The sequence below is a fragment of the Typopeltis vanoorti genome, chromosome 20 (genome assembly GCF_054136105.1).
Source record: "Typopeltis vanoorti isolate ZY-2024b chromosome 20, IOZ_Tvanoo_1.0, whole genome shotgun sequence".
Classification (NCBI taxonomy): domain Eukaryota; kingdom Metazoa; phylum Arthropoda; class Arachnida; order Uropygi; family Thelyphonidae; genus Typopeltis; species Typopeltis vanoorti.
Genome location: NC_143568.1, coordinates 56,232,139 through 56,256,335, shown reverse-complemented (window position 1 = coordinate 56,256,335; position 24,197 = coordinate 56,232,139). Strand labels below are relative to the sequence as shown.

General features: G+C 37.3%; 1 protein-coding gene across 1 annotated transcript in view; it reads right to left on the bottom strand.

The window, feature by feature from the left end:
• Positions 1–24,197, bottom strand: part of LOC150095455 (glycine dehydrogenase (decarboxylating), mitochondrial) — a 649,342-nt gene that overhangs the window by 144,000 nt on the left and 481,145 nt on the right. Inside the window, exons 19-20 of the mRNA XM_090410555.1 lie at positions 19,370–19,552; positions 7,006–7,265 (exon numbers count right to left, since the gene is read on the bottom strand). Of these exons, the coding sequence (XP_090266681.1) occupies positions 7,006–7,265; positions 19,370–19,552 (443 nt within the window). The remainder of the gene's footprint in view (positions 1–7,005; positions 7,266–19,369; positions 19,553–24,197) is intronic.

The window sequence follows — 24,197 nt, the reverse complement described above, 5'->3', positions numbered from 1 at the left end:
CCCTTAATGCATAACAATAGACATATCCGCAAGGAGATGTGTTTTGCATTATAGGAGATACTAGGATAGGAGTGTTGGTAACTTGCTCCACCTTTGCAACGAGTTGCCCTGGTGTGTACCACCTTAACCCAGTCCTGAAGATACTTTCAGGAGCAAACTTTGTTTGCTCACACTTGGATAAAGGATTAAACTAAATTTATTATACTCTAACCAAGTGGAAAATAAACTTTCAACATTTAGTGGGGTGTTGCTACAGACCCAGGAGCACAGAGGATGGGGACCAGGAGATGTTTAGACAGCTAAGTTTGGCAAGTGCAAGCAGAATGATTGTTATGGGAGATTTTAACTTCAGTAATATAAATTGGAGAGAGGAAGATGCATGTAACAATAGGGGAATGGAATTTCTAGAATTCTTGAGGGACAAATGTCTTAGGCAACATGTAACAGAGGGAACAAGAGGTTCAAAAATTTTGGATTTGGTTATAGCATCAGAAGAGTTGATAATAACTGAGTTGACGTCTCTCCCACCAGTTGGAGAGAGTGACCATATGGTGTTGACATGGAAAATGAATAGACATGCAGGAGTATCAAAGAGACGGGAACTTATGTGGAATTATAAGGCAGGTGATTATAATAGTCTTAGACGTCAACTTCGGGAAGTTTCATGGAGGGAGGAATTGGACGGCCGGGATATCACCAGTGCATGGGAAATTGTGAAAGAATATTTGTTATCAGCAATGGTAAGTTGTATACCACGAGTGAAGAAGAGGGCGCAATTTGGAGTAAAGTGGATGACAAACAATATTAAACAGGAATTGCATGTGAAAAAGAGGCTGTGGAAGAGATATAAGGAGACAGGTGAAGAGAGGATGGGTGAAGAATATAAGACACAGGCCAGAAGAGTGACTCGTGTGGTAAGGAAAGCGAAACTGGAATATGAGAGGAGATTGGCCCTAAGATCCAAAGAAAATCCTAGGGAATTTTTTAGCTATGTGGCCAGTAGGAGGAGAAATGACTGTGGAAGAATGATATTGTGGGATAAAAATGGGAATAGAGTGACTGATGCAGAGGACACAGTGGAATTGTTCAATGAACACTTTATTGGAGTATTTCATCCTAGAGGAGTCAGTTTTAATGCTAGAGGGATAGGACTGGTACGAGGTCTGGAGGTACAGGAGGAGAGTGTGTTTCAGATACTGAGTACTCTGGATGTCAGTAAAGCTGTGGGACTGGATGGTATTTCGCCACGAGTTTTGAGAGAATGTGCTAGCGAATTGACAATACCTTTAACGTGGCTTTACAATGAAAGTCTGGCTTTGGCAAAGGTGCCCAGGGAATGGAAGGAAGGTAAGATAGTGCCATTGCATAAGGGTGGTAACAGACTGGAAGTGTCTAATTATAGGCCAGTCTGTGTGTCATCAGTAGTTGTTAAGATCTTGGAGAAAGTAGTGAGGGACCGTGTACAGCATTGGGCAGATGAGGGTAATGTTATCTGTGAGAATCAACATGGATTTGTGAAAGGACGCTCTTGTTTTAGCAATATGCTAGCCTTTTATAATAAAGTTACAAGAGCATTAGATGAGGGAAAGGCATATACTGCAATTTTCTTAGACTTGGCGAAGGCATTTGACAGGGTGCCACATGATAAGCTGATATTTAAGTTGCAGCACATGGGTCTGGATGTCAGATTGGTCAACTGGATTCAGGATTGGCTGTCTGATAGGTATCAGAGAGTTGTGTATGGTGGAGCAGTTTCCAGGAGGCAGAGGGTTACAAGTGGGGTCCCACAGGGCTCAGTACTAGGACCTATATTGTTTAACCTTCATATCAATGACATAGCCAGTGGATTGCAGGGGGATATTCAGTTGTTTGCAGATGATGCGAAGCTGGGAAGGATTATTAGTAATAGCGCAGATGTGGTAGCCCTACAAGAGGATTTAAATAAGCTAGATAGATGGGCAAATGAATGGGGGTGTCGGTTTAATGCAGCAAAATGTAAGGTCTTGAGGTTTGGGAAACATCGATGGGATGCTGCATACTCTATGGGAGGAGTTATACTGGAGGAAGTAGGGGAGACAAGAGATCTGGGGTTGATGATTGATAGAAACCTGAAGTTTAGGGGACATATTGCAAAGGTGGTGAAGGTAACACAGAGGATTGCTGCTATTATGAGAAGGACACTGACCTGCAGAGATAAGAGGGTTATCATTCCGTTGTATAAGTCTCTGATCAGACCACACTTGGACTATTGTTCTCAGATTTGGTCCCCAGGATTTGAAGGGGATAAATTAACTGTGGAAAGGATACAAAGACGGATGACAAAGATGGTTTCAGGACTGTACAAGGATAGTTATGAGGATCGGCTGAGAGAATGTGGACTGCAGAGTTTGGCGGATAGAAGAAGGAGAGGTGATATGATTGAGACTTTTAAACTGTTGAGAGGTGGTTACAGGGTTGACACTAGGGAGTTCTTTCGCTTGGTTGATCAGCGGGAAGGAGTGATGACAAGAGGCCATCCCTGGAAGTTACGAAAGGAAACTGTGAGCAAGAGGGTAAGGAGTGGTTTCTTTGTGTGGAGGGTGGTTGAGCCGTGGAATGCATTGCCTGATGGAGTGGTGGGAGCGAGAACGGTCAGTGACTTTAAAGAGTGGTATGATAAACTTTGTGTTTCTCAGGGGGGGACCTCCCCTCGATGAGTCTTGACAGACTTTATGTCTTAGGAAGGACCTCCCTCAATGAGTCTTTTGACTCCTTGGAGGCCTGAATAATAATAATAATAATAATAATAATAATAATAATGTTCATGTCCACAAATCATACAGTTACAGCAGCAGCCTTATGACATGGTGCATTGCCTTGATGAAAGAGACGATGGTCAGTTCTGTAGAAATGCCACAAAATAGGAAGCATTGCCTTGTCCAGAATGTTCAGATACCTCTCAAAGTTCAGTGTTTGTGGCACCACAAACAGAGGTCCGAGGCCAAATCATGAAAAACAGGACCATAACATCACACCGCCACCTCTGAATTTCAAAGTTGCAGTTATGCACTTTGGTAAGAGATGTTTGTCAGGCACTCAGCACACCTATCCATCTGCTCAGGAGAGAGTGTAGCGTGACTTGTCACTCCATAATGTAGCTTTCCAAGCTTCCACATCCTGTTATACATGCTCTTTGCATCACTGAAGGATAAGAAGCACTGACCTGTCCAGAATGTTCAGATACCTCGTGGAGTTCAATGCTCATGGCACCACAAAGAGAAGTCCAAGAACAAACCAAGAAAAACAGGACCGTGCTATCACACTGCCATCACCGAATTTCATAGTTGCAGTAATGCACTCTAGTAAAAGATGTTTGCTGGTCATTTGCCATACTTACGAGGATGGTCTGAAAAGTTCTCGGCCTAACAATGAAAAAAATGAATTTATAATTTCAAAATTATTTTTATTTTTCAACATAATCTCCCTTAAGACATACATTTAGTCTTAAGTTGACCAGCAAGGAAGAGTTTTAGTTTAGGGAAGAGATGTTCCAACAATTCATAGTGCAGATGCCTTAATTTTCCAATTGCCATTGTGGGCAGATGCATTGTCCAGATGAAAGACGATTTTTTTCTTCTGCAAACTGGATCTTTTCTCATGAATTTTTTTTCATCTAGTCTGGTTAAAAGATTGGAATAATATTCCCCAGTTATTGTTTTACCATTTTCAAGATAATTAATAAACAAAATGCCTTTAGTTCATCCCAAAAGACCAATGCCATGACCTTTCCTGCTGATGGAACAGACTTTGTCTTCTTTGGTGCTGAACAACTGACTTCTGACCACTGTTTTGACTGCTGTATAATGGTGAATCCAAATGTCATCCATAGTAATAAATCGATGCACAAAATCAGCTTTATTCTTGTTAAAACGCTCCAAGCATTGTTCAGAGATTTTCATGCTAGTGCATTTTTGATCTACTGTGAGCAAGCACTGCACCCATCTTGCACAAAACTTTTTCATTTGCAATTCTGCATGCAAAATATATCCTACATGTTCTTTGGAAATGCCTATAGTCTCAGCAATTTCACACACTTTGACTCACCAGTCATCCAATACCATATTGTGCACTTAATGATCTCTGGTGGTGTTACACTTTTGTTACACCTAGCAGAAGTTACATTTGGATGCCCTTAACATGGATCATCTTCAAGACTGGTACGGCCATGTTTAAACTTGGCAGCCCATTTCTTAATTGTCAAAAACAAAGGAGAAGAGTGCCCATAAACTTTTATGAACTTTGAATGAATATCTTTTGGCATCGAACCTTCTTTTACAAAGAATTTTATCATCACACAATATTCAATTTTATCCATTTCAAGGGATACAGACAATGCTTTTGCTTCAGACAGCTGTATAAAACAAACTACTTGATAGAATGACTTGCAATTTCACATGGATGCTTATGACAAATGTAGCAACTTAGAAAAAAAAAATCTTGCTGATAATTGCCATATATGGTCGAGCATGAGAACTTTTCAGATCACCCTCGTTGATCCATCCACCTGCTCAGGAGAAGGTGTAGCGTGATTCATCACTCCATAACACAGCTTTTCAAGCTTCCATATCTCTGTACGTGCTCCTTGCACCACTGAAGATGAAGCTGCAAGTTAGTTCAGGTAATGTGGGGCTTGCATATTGCAGTCCTACCACTGGAAACCCATGTTGTGAGCATTGGTTCTGAATATTTTTGTATAGATTCATGTTCCTGTTGATGCCAAGAATACTGCATTCAACATGTCATACAATGAATGGCAATTTTTGCATATTATCCTTCTCAGCACACTACAGTCACGTTCGGTGAGTGTAGCGAGTCATCCACTGCAGGTACTTTTATTTGACTCCCTGCGTTTACATTTCAGTATGGTATCACTGATTGTTCACCCAGGATGGCCCAAGTTGCCAAAAATTTGCCAAACAGATAGGCCTGCAAGCATGGCATCCTATTACAATGCCTCTTTCAAACACTGGCAGTTCCTTTCTTGCAGCCATTTCACCATGACACAGTTGCACTGACTTAGGAGCATCATATTCCTTCAATTTATACTGGCTAAAACACATGACACTTTATATGGCACAGTGCATTTTGTCCATTGACTTTTTTCCAAGCAGTGTATTCAAATTGGCTTTTGAGTATTATAAAATTAATACTATTAATGCGCAATCATATTGATGACACTCACACATTGAGTTTTAGAAAGATTAAAGTAGTAAATACAAGACATAAAAAGTAAATTAAGTACCATTACAAGAATAATTAAATCCTGATATCAATTTCAAATCACAACTGTGTTGTAAAAGTAGCATGCATTTGTTATGTATGTCACGGTGAATTCTGCTGCACATACAAAGATGAAATCTTCCCTGCTGCTGGGATCAAGGAACAACATCAATAAATACTGACTGATCAGCATATCAGGAGTCATTGTCAAGGTCTTGGAGAAAGTAGTCAAGGGAAAAATACAGGAATGGATTGATGAAAATGATATACTGTACGGGGGACAGCATGGCTTTGTGAAGGGTAGATCATGCCTCAGTAACTTGCTCAAGTTTTATAACACAGTGACGGCTGAACTGGATAAGGGTTTACAGTGATACTGCTAGATCTGGCTAAGGCCTTTGACAGGATACCACATGGAATTCTAAATCCGTAAACTGCAACATATGGGAATGGATATAGTGTTGGTGAGATGGATAGGTGGGTAGTTGATGGAGAGATATCAGAGAGTGGTTTATTCAGGAGTAGAGTCCAAAAGACGGCTTGTGACTAGAGGTGTGCCACAGGGTTCTGTTCTTGGACCACTGCTGTTTAATTTGTTCATTAACGATATAGGGAAGGATCTAAGAGGAACAGTTCATTTTTTTGCTGATGATGCAAAGTTGGGTAGGGCAATAGTGAATGCAGAAGAAGTCAAAATCTTTCAGGATGATTTGGATAGACTGGAGGTCTGGGATAAGGAGAATGGATGTCAATTTAATGTGACAAAATGCAAGGTTATGCATTTTGGGGTGAAAAGATAAGCAGCAGTATACCACATTGGTGGAACCGCACTCCAGAGATTGATGAGACCAGGGATTTGGTAGTGTTGGTGGATAGGGAGTTGAAGTTTAGGGAGCACATCGCAAAAATGGCTTAATCAGCTCATCAAATCACTTGGTTGCTGAAAAATACTTTAACAAGCAGAGACAAACAAGTTATTGTTCCTCTGTATCAAGCCTTGATAAGACCCCATCTAGACTACTGTGCCCAGATTTGGTCACCTAGGTTTATTCTTGATGGGAAGGAGTGGGAGAGGATCCAGAGGCGAGTGACCAAGATGATAGCAGGTCTATGGAATGAACCTTATGAGAACAGGTTGAAGATTTGTGGGTTGCAGAAATTGGTTGATAGGCAGAAAAGGGGAGATATGATTGAGACATTCAAATTGCTAAAAGGTTTCTATAGGGTTAATTCAGAGGATATTTTTGAGATCGGGACTGGTGGCGGGAGAACTATGGGGACATCTATGGAAGCTGGGAAAGAGTGTGGGTAGCAAGGGTGTTAGAGCTGGGTTCTAACACCCTTGAGTGGATGCTTATTATGAGTGGATGCCACTGGCAGCTTATTCCACTAATGAGTGGAATAAGCTGCCAGAGTCTGTTGTGGATGCTATGACAGTGAGCGAGTTCTAGGCAAGGTATGATAGATACTGTGAGAATGTCAAATAGTTGTGTGGACATGATGTTTAGGGCCTCCCTCAATGAGTCCAAGGACTCCCTGGAGTTGCCCATAATAATAGTAATAACAGATATATGCAAATCCAAGGAGAATATGTTGAAATGCAGTCTCTTCCTTGTGTACTATAGGTTTTCAGCCTTTATAGATAGGAAGTGGGAGAGGGGAATTGCTACATACAGTAAAAATCAAATTAAATTTTTTTAATAATTAAAATAATTTATTAGAAAAAAAAGAAAAATTAAAAATTACCATGTTTTCCTTTAAAAAGCACCCTATAGTGATTTTCAAGTCTCTTACTCATGTAATTTGCATTCAGAATAGCTACTTCAGTAGCATGCCGTAATCCCTTAGGACCCATCATTTTTATATATGCCCAAGAAATTGGAAGAATTGCTGAAGAACCCCATGGAGCAGCACTGACAACACCAAATGATTGGGCTTTCTTACCAAGTCCTGCTAATGGATTTACTATAGGATGGGAAGGCAGGAAAGGAGCAAGATGTGCCTTCCTACAATAGCACGGAAGAAAAATAAAGCAGTTAATATAAACAACTCATTTACAGGATACATAATTTTATGAATTACTCATAAATACATTTTCAAGAAATAGTCTTGTAAATTGAATTAAAGCAATATACGACACCATAAAACTAGGTGTAGGTTAAAGTGGCATTCTTGCAATGAATGTCTGAGACTCAGCTGAGGAGGATTTTATATTTATCAGATATGGTACAATTATCAAATGCTATTAAAGAATGGACATGGCATACCACCATAAAAATGACAATGGCTGGTTACAATCTGAGATGATCAGTACAAAAGATAAAGACAGGAGCCAAAAATAAAAATAACTAAAAAAACAAGTCATAAAGGTATATTTCTAAATTCTTGCATAAATAAAGGATACAGGCAGAATAGCGCAACTCTTGAAAATTAACAGAAAAGATGGCTTCACTATTACTTTCATTCCCAGATCATTCATTCTGAGTTCTCCAAGACTATCATCTACCTCTTAAAAAAAAATCTGGAGTAATACAACAAATGCTACATATGGCATTACTACGTTGGACAAAATGGACCATCGGAGAAAAATAAGACAAACATGAACATATAAAAAAAGACACTATAAAAATAAAAGCTCATATTAAGCTTCATATTATTATTATACCTTCTGTGGAGTTAAGGTTAAGGCAGGTTCCCTGCCTTAACATTAACTTGCCCAGAGAACAATCTCTCCAGATGCTTACAGGATACGGGAAACTCTTCCATGTTTATATAAACAGAGTCCGTCAAAAAAAATGTATACACACTTCAGCAAAAGAAAAACCTGTATAAAAATTGTACTAAATTTATGCTGACATCAAGGGATGCATACAAGTGACCTTTGACTTCTAAATTACACTCTGTTCTCAAAGTGGTTACTATTAGTGTCCAGACAGTTGTTATTATGCCAAACTACTGCTTTGGCAACATTGACCAAAGTGCCCAGTGGATTTTTGAAAATTATGGAGACAACTACCGTGTTTGAATAAAAACTTTACTTTAATATAACTAAAATCTACATTTGACATTTCGACCTTTATGTCAAGGTCATCTTTTGGAGCATACAACTATACACAGGAAACAAGCTATACTACAATCAAACTGGTTTGTTAAAGACACTGACAACCGCTACAACAATTGTTGGCCTGACCTCTGGTGAGAAAAATAAAATAAAATAAAATAAAATAAAATAAATAAAATAAAATTATACATCAATGCTAGAGTCCTATTATTAGTGTTGTCTACTATATACATATATTAACATCATTCCAGCCAGTTGGTATGGAATGGTTTCTAATACTAGCTAAGGATTGGCTAGAATCCTGACTTATGCTGGATCTTTCATATTAGGTAGGCTGAATGTGTGCTATCCAGATCCTTGGAATTTTCATACCATCTTTGTTGTTGATATTTGAGTGGTTTATCAGGATTTCGCAGGATTCCTTAAATTTCCTTTCGTACCAGGTTTTTGTGCAGTGTAAGGAGCAGGTGCTTTTCCAGTTGATTTGGTGCAAGGTTTTGAGTGCGTGGTCTGAGAGGCCTGCTTCACCATAATGGTTATATTTAATGTGTTCTTTCTTGTGTATAGGGATTGTCCGTCCTGTTTCACCAATGTACGGTAAGTTACAGGTGCAGCGGATGCAATAGACTCCAGGATGTGCTAATGGGAGGAGAGGATCCTTAGAGGAGTTGAATATGGTTATAATGTTGTAGGATTCTGTTGATTTTTTCTGATAACCCTTTAATGTATGGGATGGCTATGGTTTTATTGTAATCTAGATTCGTTTTTGTTGTAGTTTTATAGTATTTTATTAACAGTATTTTTGTTATAGCCATTATTTATGAATGTGTCACTAATGATTTTTAGTTCTTGTTTCAGGGCTTGCTGGTTAGAGCAAATAGTTGTGGCTCTGTTTTTAAGGGTGTAAATGACTCCATATTTTTGTGATGGGTGGCGGTGGTGGTATGAATTAGCATGTATGTATTGGCCAGTGTGTGTCGGTTTTTGGTAGACCGTGAAGGATAGAATGCCTGAAGGAAGACGTGTGACTAGTGTGTCTAGGAATGGGAGCGAATTTTGGTTTTCGATTTCGATGGTAAATTGTATGCGTTCGTGTTGTTTGTTCAGGTGGCTGAGGAACGTGTTTAGCGTTTGTTGCCCGTGTGGCCAGATCACGAACACGTCGTCAACGTATCTAAGCCAGACTGTCGGTCAGCGTGGCGGAATCAAGAGCCCATTGCTCAAAGGTTTCCATGTAGAAGTTTGCAATTGGGGGGGGGGGATAGTGGTGAGCCCATGGCTGTACCTTCTTTTTGTAGGTAGAATTTGTTTTGCCACACGAAGTAACCGGACTTTAGTACGTGGGCAAAGAGGGCCGTAATGTCGGGCAGAAATTTGTTCTGTAGTAGGAGAATTGTGTCATTGATAGGGACCATTAGTGAAAAGGGCAGAAATTGAAACCGACTAATAAGTCGTCTTTGTCGAGTGTTATGTTTTTAATTTTGTTTATAAAGTGTTGTGTGTTTTTTATGTAGGAGGGGGAATGACCTACCTTGAGTGTTGCCGCTAATTTCTTGGCTAGGTGGTAATTGGGACTGTCTATTCCTTCCACGATTGGTCGAAGGGGCACATTTTGTTTGTGTATTTTCGGAACCCCATATAATCTGGGGGGGGGGGACGTAGTGAGGTTGAGTTTTTTTAACCATGTCTGGTGGCGAAGAAGTGACGGACTTGAGTAGTTTTTCTGTTTTATCCTTTATCCTTTTTGTTGGGTTATAATTTACCCAACAAAATTATTTATATGTGTTGTTATCGGCTGTTGATTCATTTGAGGTATGTATGTTGACCTGTCAAGGACAACAGTGGCATTGCCTTTATCCGCTTTCGTTATTATTATGTTTTGTTTGGCTTTTAATGATTTAATTGCTGCTAATTCTGTTTTTGTCAGGTTGTTCTGTATGGTTTTCTTAGTATTCAGGACATTACTGGTTTCTAGTCGTATTTTATCTGCTATATTGTTAGGTAGCGATCTGATGCCTCTTTCAATGTGGTAGATAAAATCCAATTTGTTTACCTTTTTAGGTGCTATTGCGTAGTTCAGTCCTTTATTCAGTAGCGTAAGTTCGCCGTTGTTCAGGGTGTGGCTTGATAGGTTAATCATATGGTCCTTGCTTGTCGGTGGTTGGTCGCTCCTTGTCTCCCTTGTTTGTTGTTCATTGTTGGTGTTTATTGGGGAGGAAGTCCTTCATTGGATGGATTCCTGTGATTGGCCGCCATATTTTGCCGTTGTTTCAAACTGTGGAATTTTTTCTTGAGTTTTTCTTTATTCTTTTCCAGGGTATGTTTGGTAGAATTGTCAGTAATTCTTTCAAGTGTTTGTAGAATGTCTGGATTAACATAGTTTGATAGTTTGGATTATAATTTAGAAACCAGATTTTGTGTTGTAGCTAGGTTTTGGCAGGCTGTTTGAATCTGTTCTCTAAGCATTGCTTTTTTGTGTGGTCATAGATACGGAGTGCCTTAGCAGACGTAAATTTCTTTTTTAGCCTGATGCAGATCGGAATATGGTTATTGTCTCTGCATCTTTTTAAAAAGGCCAGCCGATTGATCAAGAGAGAAATACGAATCTTTAGCTTACCATAGCAATTGCAGTGCTTGTGGGTATCATTTCCATGGATGATCTGAATCCTTTCTTTTAGGCTTACACAGTGATCCGAATGCATTTTTGAAAATTATGGAGACAACTACCGTGTTTGAATAAAAACTTTAGTTTAATATAACTAAAATCTACATTCGACGTTTCGACCTTTATGTCCAGTGGGATTGCTGCACATGCCGTTTCAATTTCTTTCCGAATGGGGCCACCAGTGTAGTTGGTTTTTTACGATACACTACATCCTTTAGAGTCCTCCATAGGTAGAAGTCTAAGGGTGTTAAATCAGGAGAACATAGGGAGAGGGGGAAACTCAATTGCACCTCTTCGTCCTATCCATCGTCCCTGCAAACTCTCATTAAGGTAAGCTCTCACGTCTCAGTGGTTAGTGTGGTTGGTGGTATGCCATCTTGTTGGAAGAGAAATTGATCACTCCCATAAAGTGCATGAATGGTAGGTAAAATGGATGTGTGTAGCATGTCTAGGTACACTTGACCAGTAACAGTACCTTCAAAGAAGAATGGTCCTATTAACCCCATAGATGACAATCTACATCAGACATTGAGCCCAAGTAAATTAACTGCCTTGTCCATATGAACGCCCAGATTTTCTTGAGCCCAGTAAACACAATTATGCCGATTCACTGTTCCATTAAGAATGACCACTCAGTATCTAAACTGAAAGAAATGGGATTAGATAACAAACTAGTGAGTTAGAAGGCTGATTGGCTGTCAGACAGGTATCAGCAGGTTATGTAATGGAGTGGTATCCCAAAAGAGGAGGGTCACAAGTGGAGTGCCCCAGGGATCTCTTTTGGGATAATTAGTATTTAACTTGTATGTTAATGGCATTAGGACTGGCTTAACAGGAGATGTGCAGCTGTTTGCCAATGATGTAAAGTTAGGAAGAGCAATGAGAAGTAGAGCCGACATTGCTACCTTGCAGGATAGACTATGTGAATAGACTATGTGGATAGGCAAATGAGTGAAACTATCAGATTAATGTTGCAAAGTGCAAAGTCTTGAAATTTGGTAGGCAAGGTTGAGATATTATTATTATTATTTAGGCCTCCAAGGAGTAAGGAGTCAAAAAGACTCATTGCGGGAGGTCCTTCCTAGGAAACACAAGTCTATGAAGACTCAACGTGGGAGGTCCCTCCTAGGAAACACAAAGTCTATCATACCACTCCTTAAACTCATTGACCATTCTCGCGCTCACCACTCTATCAGGCAATGCATTCCACGGTTCAACCACCATCCATGCAAAGAAACTACTCCTCACCCTCTTGCTCACAGCTTCCTTTCGTAACTTCCAGGGATGGCCCCTTGTCATCACTCCTTCCCACTGTTCAAACAAGCGAAAGAGCTCCCCAGTGTCAACCCTGTAACCACCTCTCAACAGTTTAAAAGTCTCAATCATATCACTTCTCCTTCTATCCACCAAACTCTGCAGTTCACATTCCCTCAGCCGATCCTCATAATAACATTGTACAGTCCTGTTAGAGGCAGATAACAAAGACAGTTATCCGCCTCTGTACCCTTTCCACAGTTAATTTATCCCCTTCAAATCCTGGGGACCAAATCTGAGATGCAGAATGTACAATTAATGGAAAATTTTGAAGGAGGTGGAGAAGATGAAATATCTGGGGGTGATGGTAGACAGAGACTTGAAGTTTAGGGGTCACACTGTTAAAATTGTAAGGACATCCTAATGGATTATGAGGTCAAATGTTAAAAAAAGGCAGTATATGCCTTACCCTCATCTTGCTCTTTTACTCTATTCTAAAAAGTAACCAGATTACTCAAACAAGAGTGTCCCTTAACAAATCAAATGCTTGACTGCAATAAATATATATATGCCCTTCTCTGCACAATTGTGCGTACAAGTTCTTACCAATTTCTCAAAAATCTTAACAGAAGAAATAAAAAGAGGCCTTTGGTTTGATACCTCCATTCCACTGCCATCTTTATGCAAATCAACTATCTTATTCTCCTTCCACTCTGTTGAAAGAGTTTCATTAAATAGCTAGATTGATAGCATAATCAGTAGTGCAGCATATTTCCTTTAAAAGGCATGAAATTCTATCTTGCCCCCTCTGACTTACTGACATTTAGCATACAAATTATTTGGAATAGAGCCTCTTGCTTAATTTCTAACACTTCACCACTCCTTATGCTTCTTAGGAATAAATGGGGTATAACAGACTGACTCCACATGGTGCACCCTGGGTAACGCCAAATAATCTACAGTGAAGATGACGTCAAACTTCCCTTCTAGGGCTCCTTCCCAAAAAAGCAAGAAGAATTTATTTCATTCTTTCAATATTCAAATACTTAGCATATTAACAGATGTACAGAGCTCCATCCCATAAACATTAACTTTGCACCATGAAACCACAGTATGTACGATAAAGCACATATTGTGCCAGAACACAGATTAGAGCAGTACACAGGGTATTAATAAATAAATAAACAAATACTTATAAGGAGATAAATTATTGAATAAGATAAAATGTATGTACAAAGTGTGAAGTTCTGTGTATTAAAGATATTAAGTAGTTATCTATTATTAATAAATAATCCTATACAAGTATGAATAAATAATTATAAGAAGATAAATGAGTAAATAAAATGTATGTACAAGGTTTAGTATCTACAATGCAGTGTAAAAATTCGATGTTGCAAAAATAAATTATCAAAAACATCGACTTTTTTACAGTAGGAGTTCACCTGAATTTTCTTGTACAAATGTATATTTTATTTATCTATATAAAGCTATCTGTATAAAGAGCAAAATAAGCCCAAAGGGAATTAACTCGCTCATTGTTTAAGAAGGGTAGTAGAAGTATTGAAACCAAGAGCATTACCTGAAATTCGGCATGCCTTTTGAAAATTGTGAAGCAAGACCCGTCACAGGTGACCTTCAAGGGCAGATATTGAAAGGGCATGGCATGAATCAAAAAGGAGAGCCTGTAAGCAGGATTGAGGTGGTAAAAGGGGAAAGTAAGATTGTCGGCTGATGTTCAAGAAGCATTATCCAGGGTTCTAAAAACTATTAGCAAGACTCGTACAGGGATGTTAGAGGTCCCAAAAACTTAGTCCAAGGTGCAGGGACTCTGGTGTTTAAAAGGTTTGGTTCGGAGATGAGAAGGGCTTCCTTTTCTTCATTCTGAGTGATTCATCCATGAGAGATCGAGGATCCGAGGTGCCGTAAGCTACGGTGGGGAAGGCAGAGAGACCCGTCCACCAATGTTGTTCCAGTCACAGCTGGGGATATCCAGAGGCGATAGTTAAGGAGAAATCTTGCCGTAAAGGTCCTGAAGTCGAGTAAGTGCGGTCTGACCTATGCAGAAATCCTTTGGTGGGCAGTTCAAGACGCTGGAACTGCCAGCCCTGTATCCCACCTGCTGCCGCGACTATTCATCAGCGCCCTGTGTCGCTTCGAGGAGAATTCCAAAACACAGAATGGAGGAGAGAAACCCCACTCAAGTGCTGGAATAAGAAAAGAAGGATGGAAAACACATACAAGATAAGAAGAGACCCATGTGAGTCTATATATTCATTAATTATTTGTGAATTAAGAAAGAATTCCCTATCGAACTGTTAAATTGTCTAGTTTAAGGAGATAGTATTTAGAATAAATGTGTGTAATTGCTAATGAGTGAAGCATGAGCACAGTTAATTTCCCTTGGGGAAAATATTGATGAGCTATTGAAATTTCTTTAATGAATTATAGGTGTACTTATGATTGAATTACACATGCAAGTAGGAAGAGACCCATGTGAGTCTATACATTCATTTATTGTTTGTGAATTAAGAAAGAATTCTCTATCAAACTGCTAAATTGTCTAGTTTAAGGAGATAGTATTTAGAGTGTTAATATTTCTCATAAATGTGTAATCGCAAATGAGTGAAGCATGAGCACAGTTAATTTCCCTTGGAGAAAATATTGAGCTATTGAAATTTCTTTAATTATATGTGTACTTATGATTGAATTTTATGATAGAGTATGTTCCTGCTATCATATCATTGGAATGTTTGAAACTCAATGAGGTGGATTGTATAAAAAAATAATTGCCTAGATTATGATTAAGTGTTTGAAAGGAATGAGTTTCTGAGAGATAATTTTTATACATGTATGTTGTATTTTGATTGATGCTAAATTAGGAATGTCAAGCGCACCTAACGAATTCATGTTATGTGTATAACTTCCTGACAGTTGTATAATAAATTAGGCTTGTTGACAGTCTAACTAAGTAAGTGCGAGAGAATTTAATAGAAACCAAGTTGAGTGATTGAGAAAGACTAAGAATTACTGCTCATAAATGAATCTTGTGATTTCATGTGATATGTATAATTAAACTAGAAATTAAACTTATTGTTATTGTTGATAAAAATAGTTGTCCAATTCAATCTTTTGCAATGCACTGATCTAAAAAACACTATTCGGACCTGATAGCAGAAACCCAAATGATTAGTAGTGATTTAAGAGTAAATTTTGCCATGACTGCAAAACCTTGGCAAAAATAGGATATTAATGATTATTTGATCTTGTGATCAAATGATTAGTAGTGATTTAAGAGTAAATTTTGCCATGACTGCAAAACCTTGGCAAAAATAGGATATTAATGATTATTTGATCTACTAGGGTATAAAAACTTTCTTTTGCCTATAGAGGAATTTCAGAGGCACAGTCTTTAATCAAATAAATATCTGAAGATCCCAGGCATAAGAAAGAATACTAAGGTAGAATAAGAAAGAAAATACAAAAAGAATATTAAGTTAAAGAAATATATATATATGATAAGAGATAAAGATATATGTATATTTAAATGATAAATAAATAAATAAAAGGTGTTTATTAAATAGAGAAGATAACTTTAGTTTACAAGGGCACAGCAACCAACATTTATTACAGCAGTATCTATATATAAACAAATTTATAATGAAATATGTTGGAATAAATTAATTCTTTATAAAAATTTAAAAACATCAAGCAATTTGTCTGGGCCTGATAACATCTGCCCGAGAGTATAGGGCTTGGACAGATATGTAAAAATGCCATTCCACCAGAATATGACAAATTGAGATGTGTTGTATTTCTCACACATAGGTGGATCATCAATCCTCAGTAAATAAGAACATCTAAGAATGACTCTGACCTATGCGGAATTAGCAAAGAACAACTTCCTCTCTTCTGTTCCTACATTGACTAGACTGCCAATACTTAATTTCAAGCTTAATCTTATGCAATTTGTTTATCACTGTGATGCTCATTTCAGATATGCCAACTCAATATTTGATGTCTGAGTAGAGCAAAGCAAATTTCTATCTTAAATGCTATTGACCCACTGAGTGGATGTTCTAGTTATTCAAGAAACACACACTGAAAATGCTGAACAATTTTAGTCTAGAGGAAAAAATTCAAGGATTCAGATTAATTGCTTCAGTTAACATTCTAAATATGGAATTGCAACCTACGTAAAAAAAAAGATATTGAGAGTTTTAAACTAATAACAAGTAACAACAACAGCATATTCTCAGAAAGTATCCAAATAGCTGTTGGAAGTTTTTCACTTGGTTATACTATAAATTAAAGATACCAAGAAATTAGATATTTGGTTTAATCCTTTATCCAAGTGTAAGCAAACAAAGTTTGCACCAGAAGTATTTTCAGGACTATATAGAAGCTAATGACTTCATATACTAAGGCAAGTGATGTGAAGTCATTAGCATCTATATACGAGTTGCTCCAGTCCTGAAAACTTCAGATGCAAACTTTAGGTGTACAATTAAAGTTTAATAGTAGACCTAAATATTTAGGTGTTATCCTAGATAGAACATTCATCTTCAAAGAGCACCTAGTGAAAGTAGCTCAGAAAATAAAAACTCATAATAACATAATTCAGAAGCTGTCTGGTTCGACTTGGCCTTGGTTTATTCAACTGTGGAGTACTGCTCCCCAGTATGGCTCAACAGTGCTCATACTAAGGTGGACATCCAACTTAATTAAACAATGAAAATAATAACAGGAACTAAAAAATCTACACCAAATTATTGGCTCCCTCTCATCAACAACATCACACCTAGCAGAAAAGTAGCTCTTGCTAAATTATGGACAAATTTAACCAACAATGTTAACCTACCTATCCACGAAGACATACAAACTCCTCCTACAAGCAGACTAAAATCAAGAAATTTAGTTGGAGAACTGCAAAGGAATTAATAGGTGAATCTTTCAACTTGACTGAATATATGGAAAAATGAATGGCTCCAACACTATAACAATCCCAGATTAGCTATATTGGAACCTACATCTAAACTACCTGGATTTGGACCACCATGTCATCTTAGGACAACCTTAAACAGCATTGGTCATAGTAGATGTAAACATCTATATAAATGGACCTCTCCTGCTTGTGACTGTAGTTATCACTCTCAAACTCTTGACCATATTTTACTGGACTGTCCGATATATACTTTTGAGGGCATAATGTTATGATGGAAGCTATAAACTGACTTGAAAAATTGCTTTGTAAAACTTTTGTTTATGTGACTTAATTGTCATACATCTGTTACATTGGTGTGTTATGTTTCTCATTGTATTTCACCATTATATGAGAAATAAATAAAACAAATAAATAAATAATACACTATCCACTCTCCAGCCAAAAGGCTGTGGGTTTGAATCCTGCCCTGGGCATGGATGTTTGTGGTTGTCTATGGAAATACCAGTGGTGGTCGGCAATAGATGGCATTGGTGCAGTTGTGGTAAGTTGGTGACTGAATGGAGAAGATGAAGTTATAGAGATACCCTCCTCTATAAGAGAGTCTAAGAACTCTATGAATTCTTAGACTCTCTGGATGTGTCAAATAATAATAATAATAATAAATAGGAATAAATTCTTCTCTACCAGGATTGAACATCTCTGATAAAATGATCAATCACTAAAATAACTGAACTATGTCATCTGAATTGGTCACCTGCATCTCATCTTCATCCAGGAAGTTAGCCCATTTTTTTCTCTTAAATCATTCCCAATGAGCAAAAACACTCTTTTGGATTGCCACACTAGTTTTCTCTTGTGTTATAATTCCGAAGAAATTCTTTCTGCTTTGATACTTCTATAAGCCTATTCATCCTCTAAGTCAGGAGTACACGGTCACTCTCACCAACTGAGAAAAGTATATCTTGTTCACAAACAGACCCTCTGATGCTATAACCAAATTCACTCTTTTCCACATGCTCCTACCACCACATGCTAAGACAGCTGTCCCTCAAGAAATCCAAGAATTCAGTTCTTTTATTACTGTATGCTCTGCCTAGTTTATATCACTATAGTTGAGGTCCCCTGTAATGATCACTTGCCAAACTAATTTGCCTAAATATTTTCTGCTCATTACGATCTATATTCCCAGGTCCATGGCAACATCTCTCAAAATATCTTGTCTTATAAACAGACACTCACCATGCACTCTCCAAGCTATCAGTATTATTTCAACTCTGATTCTCCACTCTGAGAAGGGCACGATTCATCTCTTATAAGTACTCGACTTGCCATGCAGATGATTGTCTGGTTGGCTGAGTAGTTAGTGTATCTGCTCTCCAGCAGAAAGGCTGTGGGTTCAAATCCCACTGTGGGGATGGATGTTTGTGATTGTCTGTGAAAATACTAGTGGTGGGCAGTAGAGGGCATTGGTGTAGATGATGCAGTTTGCTGTAATTAGTGGATTGAGTGGTTGAGATGGAGAGTTGTAGAGTAGGTGCCCTCCCTCCATGAGTCTTTGGACTCCTTGGAGGTGTCACATAATAGTAATAATAACTCATAATAAAAATTCTTCTTTTACAACTGAATAATGACTCTTCTTTATTCTTTTTCTAATAACAGTAGTCAGAAAATTTGAAGTATCATGCCAGAAACAACTGTTTTATCCACATTCTTGAATCACGAGATTTTCTATAGCACTGTACTCCCTACTTACCCAGCATAAATATATCTGGTAGGTTAAGTGTAAAGCTGGATAATCGAGAATCACATACATTGCATGGAATAACACACGTATTAGAATTTATCTTTTTAATGGTATCAATTTATTATCCATAGAAACAGCTTTTTTTTTTTCATTTTTATAAAATCAGACTGAACATTATATATATATATATATAATGGACTGCAGCTTGTAGAATACTGATATAGGTCCATGTCAATGCAACATGGCAATATTCAAAGGGAATATTATGCTTAATACAATTTCATTAATAATAATAAAAATTGGTTGAAAATAATTGCATTTCAGAAATGCAAAGAGCTGGTTAACCAAATTATGTAAAGGAGAATCCACTATACTTAAAAGCACAATTGGATCTTTATTATGAATATTTCATAAAACACATTTTAAAATGTGTTATGAACTTACACTCCAATTGGACCCATTCCAGGACCACCACCACCATGTGGAATACAAAATGTTTTGTGAAGATTGAGATGGGAAACATCTGATCCATAATCACCAGGCCTACAAATTCCAACCTGAGCATTCATGTTTGCTCCATCCAAATATAATTGTCCTCCATATTGGTGTACTAAATCACAGATATCTCTGGAAATTAAAAAAAAAAAAAAATTAAGAAAGCAAAAGAAAAACTATCCAGTTTTAATATAAATGATATTTCTGGTCAAGAAATGAATAACTATCGATAATGATTCAGTAACACTTATAAAGCAGATAAATGTAAGATAAAATGGTACATATACGAAGGGGGGGGGGGGTCTGGAAAGTTCTGATAAATGGCTAGAACAAAAATTATATTAAAGCAACTGATGATATAACCACAAGAAAGTACATACTAGTTTCTGAGTTATGAGGATAACTTATGATCCTTCTATTCTTGTATGTTCTTTCTTGTGGTTATATCAGTTGCTTTAATATAATTTTTGTTCTCAGAACTTTCCAGACCCCCCTCCCCATATATTTCTAACAAAAACATTAGAGAATGGGTTAATTCATGCTCTGAGAAGCATATAAACAGTTGTATAATAAACTTGATTACATGAATGATTAGAAATCAAATTCAAATATCAATGACTTCAATAATAACCCTTTGGCAGTGTCAGTGCATTAATGAAGAAAACAGCAAGATAGCTATGTCTAGCTAGGAAAACAGTCAGAAGAGTTCAAGCTAGAAAAAGGCATGCATTCAGAAATAGAATTGAGTTTGGTCAAGAAATTGGGATGAGGTGTTTGGAAAATCTCTGAACTTCAATATGAAACAAAACATACTTTTTTTTTTCTTTTTTAATACCAAAATGAATGCATTAAGAGCTATAACTTTTGATTTCAAGAAAACTAATATTGTTTAACTGAAATTTTCTCATTTCAGTTAGTCATTCCAAAACGTGTTGCAATGGATATGCAAATTCAATGCGGCAAAATGTAATGTTTTCAATTTTGGGAAATAAAGATGGGATGTAGAATTTATGCTTGATGGGGATATATTGTTGGAGGTGGAGTAAATAAGAGACCTTGGGATGATAGAGAATAAGGATCTGAAATTCAGGGGACACATTGCCAAAATTGTGAACATGGCACAAAGAATTCTGGGTATGATGCAAAGGACACCGACTTGTAGAAGTAAGGAAATTCTTGTTCCATTGTATAAGACTTTGATTAGGCCACACAATGGACTATTGTGTACAGATTTGGTCACCTGGTTTTCAAAAGGACGAAGAGATGTTGGAAAGGATCTGGAGGTGACTAAGGTAGTTTCTGATCTCTGTGAATTGCATCTTCTCAACCTTTCCTCATATTCAACATGCCAGAGTTTAATGGATAGGAAGAAGAGGGGTGATGGTGATATGATAGAAACCTACAAGTTAGTAAGGGGTTGTTATAGGATCAATGTTGAAGAGGTTTTTACAGAAAATGGCAGAAGCTGTATAAGGGGAGTGTGAGCAAGAGAGTGAGAAGGAGTTATTTTTTGCATGCAGAGTTGTAAATGATTAGAATGTCTTGCCTGAGAGTGTGGTGTCTGCAGAGAATTTGGGTGTGTTTAAGGTTTGGTATGATGAGCTATGTGTGTGTGTGTGTGTGTGTGTGTGTGTGTGAGTATGACAAAAGGACTTCCTAGATTAGTCTTTGACTATGTGATCTTGGGATGATAATAATAATAACTTGCTGGTTAAGTGGTTAGGATTATTGTGATCTGAAAGTGCAAATCTCTGGAAATTTAAGAACAGATTAAGGAAATATATTAAACTTCGCATTATTATCCTGCTATATGAAGATGACAGACAAGAGTATATCGCTATTTCAACAGGAAGATATGGATCCATTTTTTTTTTTTTTAATCAACTTTTGCAAAGAAGATTACTCCACAAGACTTCGTGTTAACTGAACATCTTGTTCCTCTTACACTGTCAATCTCTCACTTTTTGTTGAACTGCTTTTCTGAATGGGTGTTTCTATCAAGAATAAGCATCTAAAATCCTAATTTTTTCATTTTAAAAACACAAAACATTTTTATATCTATGCAATAGACAAATTCTGATGATGCATTCATAAAAGTAACACTAATTTATGACTGTGCCTGCAATGATAATGCCAAATCTTTTATATAAATATGTCAGAAATAATTTGCAATATCTTTATAATATATATTGTTACATCATTAAATTTCTTAATGTATCAAAAATCTAATGAAACAATTTCTTTAATTTTACTTCTTTATGTATTGTTAATAATTTAACAACAACGGTATTTAAATATTGTAGAAAGTTTTTATTATTATTATTACCCAAACCCAATGGAGTTAAAGACTCATCTAGGAGGTCCTTTTATCATACACACAGCTCATCATACTGTGCCTTAAACACACTCAAATTCTCTGCAGACACCACACTCTCAGGCAAGGCATTCCAATCATTCACAACTCTACATGAAAAAAACCTGCTTCTCACTCCTCTACTCACACCCTCTTTATACAGTTTCCAGGGATGACCTCTGGTTCTCCCCTGATCTCCCACTATTTTCTGTAGAACCTCTCCAGCACTGATCCTATAACAACTCCCCAATAACTTGTAGGTCTCTATCATATCTCCCCCCTTACCCCTGTCCACCAGACTCTGCAAGTTGCATCTTTTCAATCCTTCCTCATACTCGACATTCCAGAGGTTAGAAACTACCTTAGTCAGTAACCTGTGGACCATTTCCAACATCTCTTCATTCTTCTAAAAACCAGGTGACCAAATCTGGGCACAATAGTCCATGTGTGGCCTAATCAAAGCCTTATATAATGGAACAAGAATCTCCCTATTTCCACAAGTCAGTGTACTCCACATCATTCCCAGAAGCATTTGTGTTGTCTTCACAATTTTGGCTATGTGTCTCCTAAATTTCAGATCCCTATCCACCATCATCCCCAGATCTCCCATCTCCTCCACCTCTGACAATATATCCTCACCAAGCATAAATTCTGCATCCCATTTTTGTTTTCCAAATTTTAAAACCTTACATTTTGCAACATTGAACTCGCATCCCCGTGCCCTATCACTCAATTTATTCAAGTCTTCTTGGAAGGTCACAACATCTTCTCTACTCTTCATGGTTCGTCCCAACTTTGCATCATCTGCAAACAACTGAATATCTCCATCTAAATCTTCTCTAATATCATTAATATAGAAGTTAAACAGCAATGGCCCTAAAACAGATCCCTGAGGAACACCACTAGTAAATTTTCTTTTCCTGGATATCGCTCCCCCATACACAACTTGTTGATACCTATCAGATAGCCAGTCTCCAATCCAATGCACAATTCTAATATCCAACCCCATCCACTCTAGTTTGACTATCAACTTATCATGCGGTAATCTATCAAAAGCCTTTGCGAAATCTGAGTATATTACTGTGTATCCTTCTCCTCTGTCCATGGAAGCATTCACCTTATTGTAATAAGTAAGTAAGTAGATTACTAAAACATGACCTTTTTTTTGTAAATCCAGGCTGTCCTTGAAAGATAATACCATTGTTGTCAATCCAATTCTGGATCCTAGTTCTCAGAAGCTTCTTCAATAACTTAACTACAACACCTGATACACAAATAGGCCTATAGTTTGATGCTTGTGTTCTATCACCTTGAGTTTTACTGCTGGATTACAAAGTATATCATACTTGATAGTAAAATAGTCATGAAGATACTTCATGAGTAAGCTATGTTTGCTTACACTCAGGTAAAGAATATCTTCCAAAAACCTAGTCTGTTTTTGGAAGATATTTCAAAAACAACTAAAAAAAATCATCATCCACTTCCCTACACATCAACAAGACAAAAAGAAGCCCATAGGACTTCTAAATGCTTAGGTTTTTGTTTATTTAATTAACTGAAATTTTTCAAAGAAAATATATTTTTGAAGGCCTAAAAGAATTTGTATTGAAAGATTTCTGAATTAACATGCTTCTGTATTATTAATTGGAATACAAAAGGATCATAAGGAGCTTTGTACCTACTATATTCTCTTTCTTTCCATCATTTATAAATTAAAATAATATACAAAGTTCCAAAGCCTGTGTATGTCAGCACGGTTAGCCTAGTGGCTGTGTGCTATGTAACCATATGCCTGGGGAAGGAGTGTCCTAGGTTCGATTCTCATCAGTGACATGTGAAGCTGAAGGATCTTCCTCAGCCATAGCCAAGTTAGCCGGTCTTGGGCGTGTACAGTAGGGTTTTTCCCTCAGTTTATCCTGCAGGTTTTCATCCTGCAAAGTAGGTAAACCAGCCTTGAGAACTCAACACTACAGGATATAGGATACACCGGGGCGTAGGGCTGACCACCTTATCCTGTGAATGGTTTGAGGTCTGAAGATTAATAATACCTCGACACCATAAGGTAAAAGAGGGTAAAAGGGAGATGAGATATATAGGATGTGATGGATAAATTAAGATATCTGAAAACAGAATCTCTTAAGAGATTCTGTTATCAGATATCTCAATTTATCCATCTATCTGAAAACGTATATCTGAAAACAATGTTTTCAGATATAATTGAGATATATCTGAAAACAGAATCTCTTAAGAGATAAGTCAAGAATTTTCAGATGCTTAGTGAGTATGTATATGCAATCTAATTAATTGGATTGCATACTCACTAAGTATCTGAAAATTCTTGACTTATCTCTTAAGAGATTATGTTTTAAGATATCTCAATTTATCTGTCACATCCTATATATTTAGATTTCAATTCAATTTTGC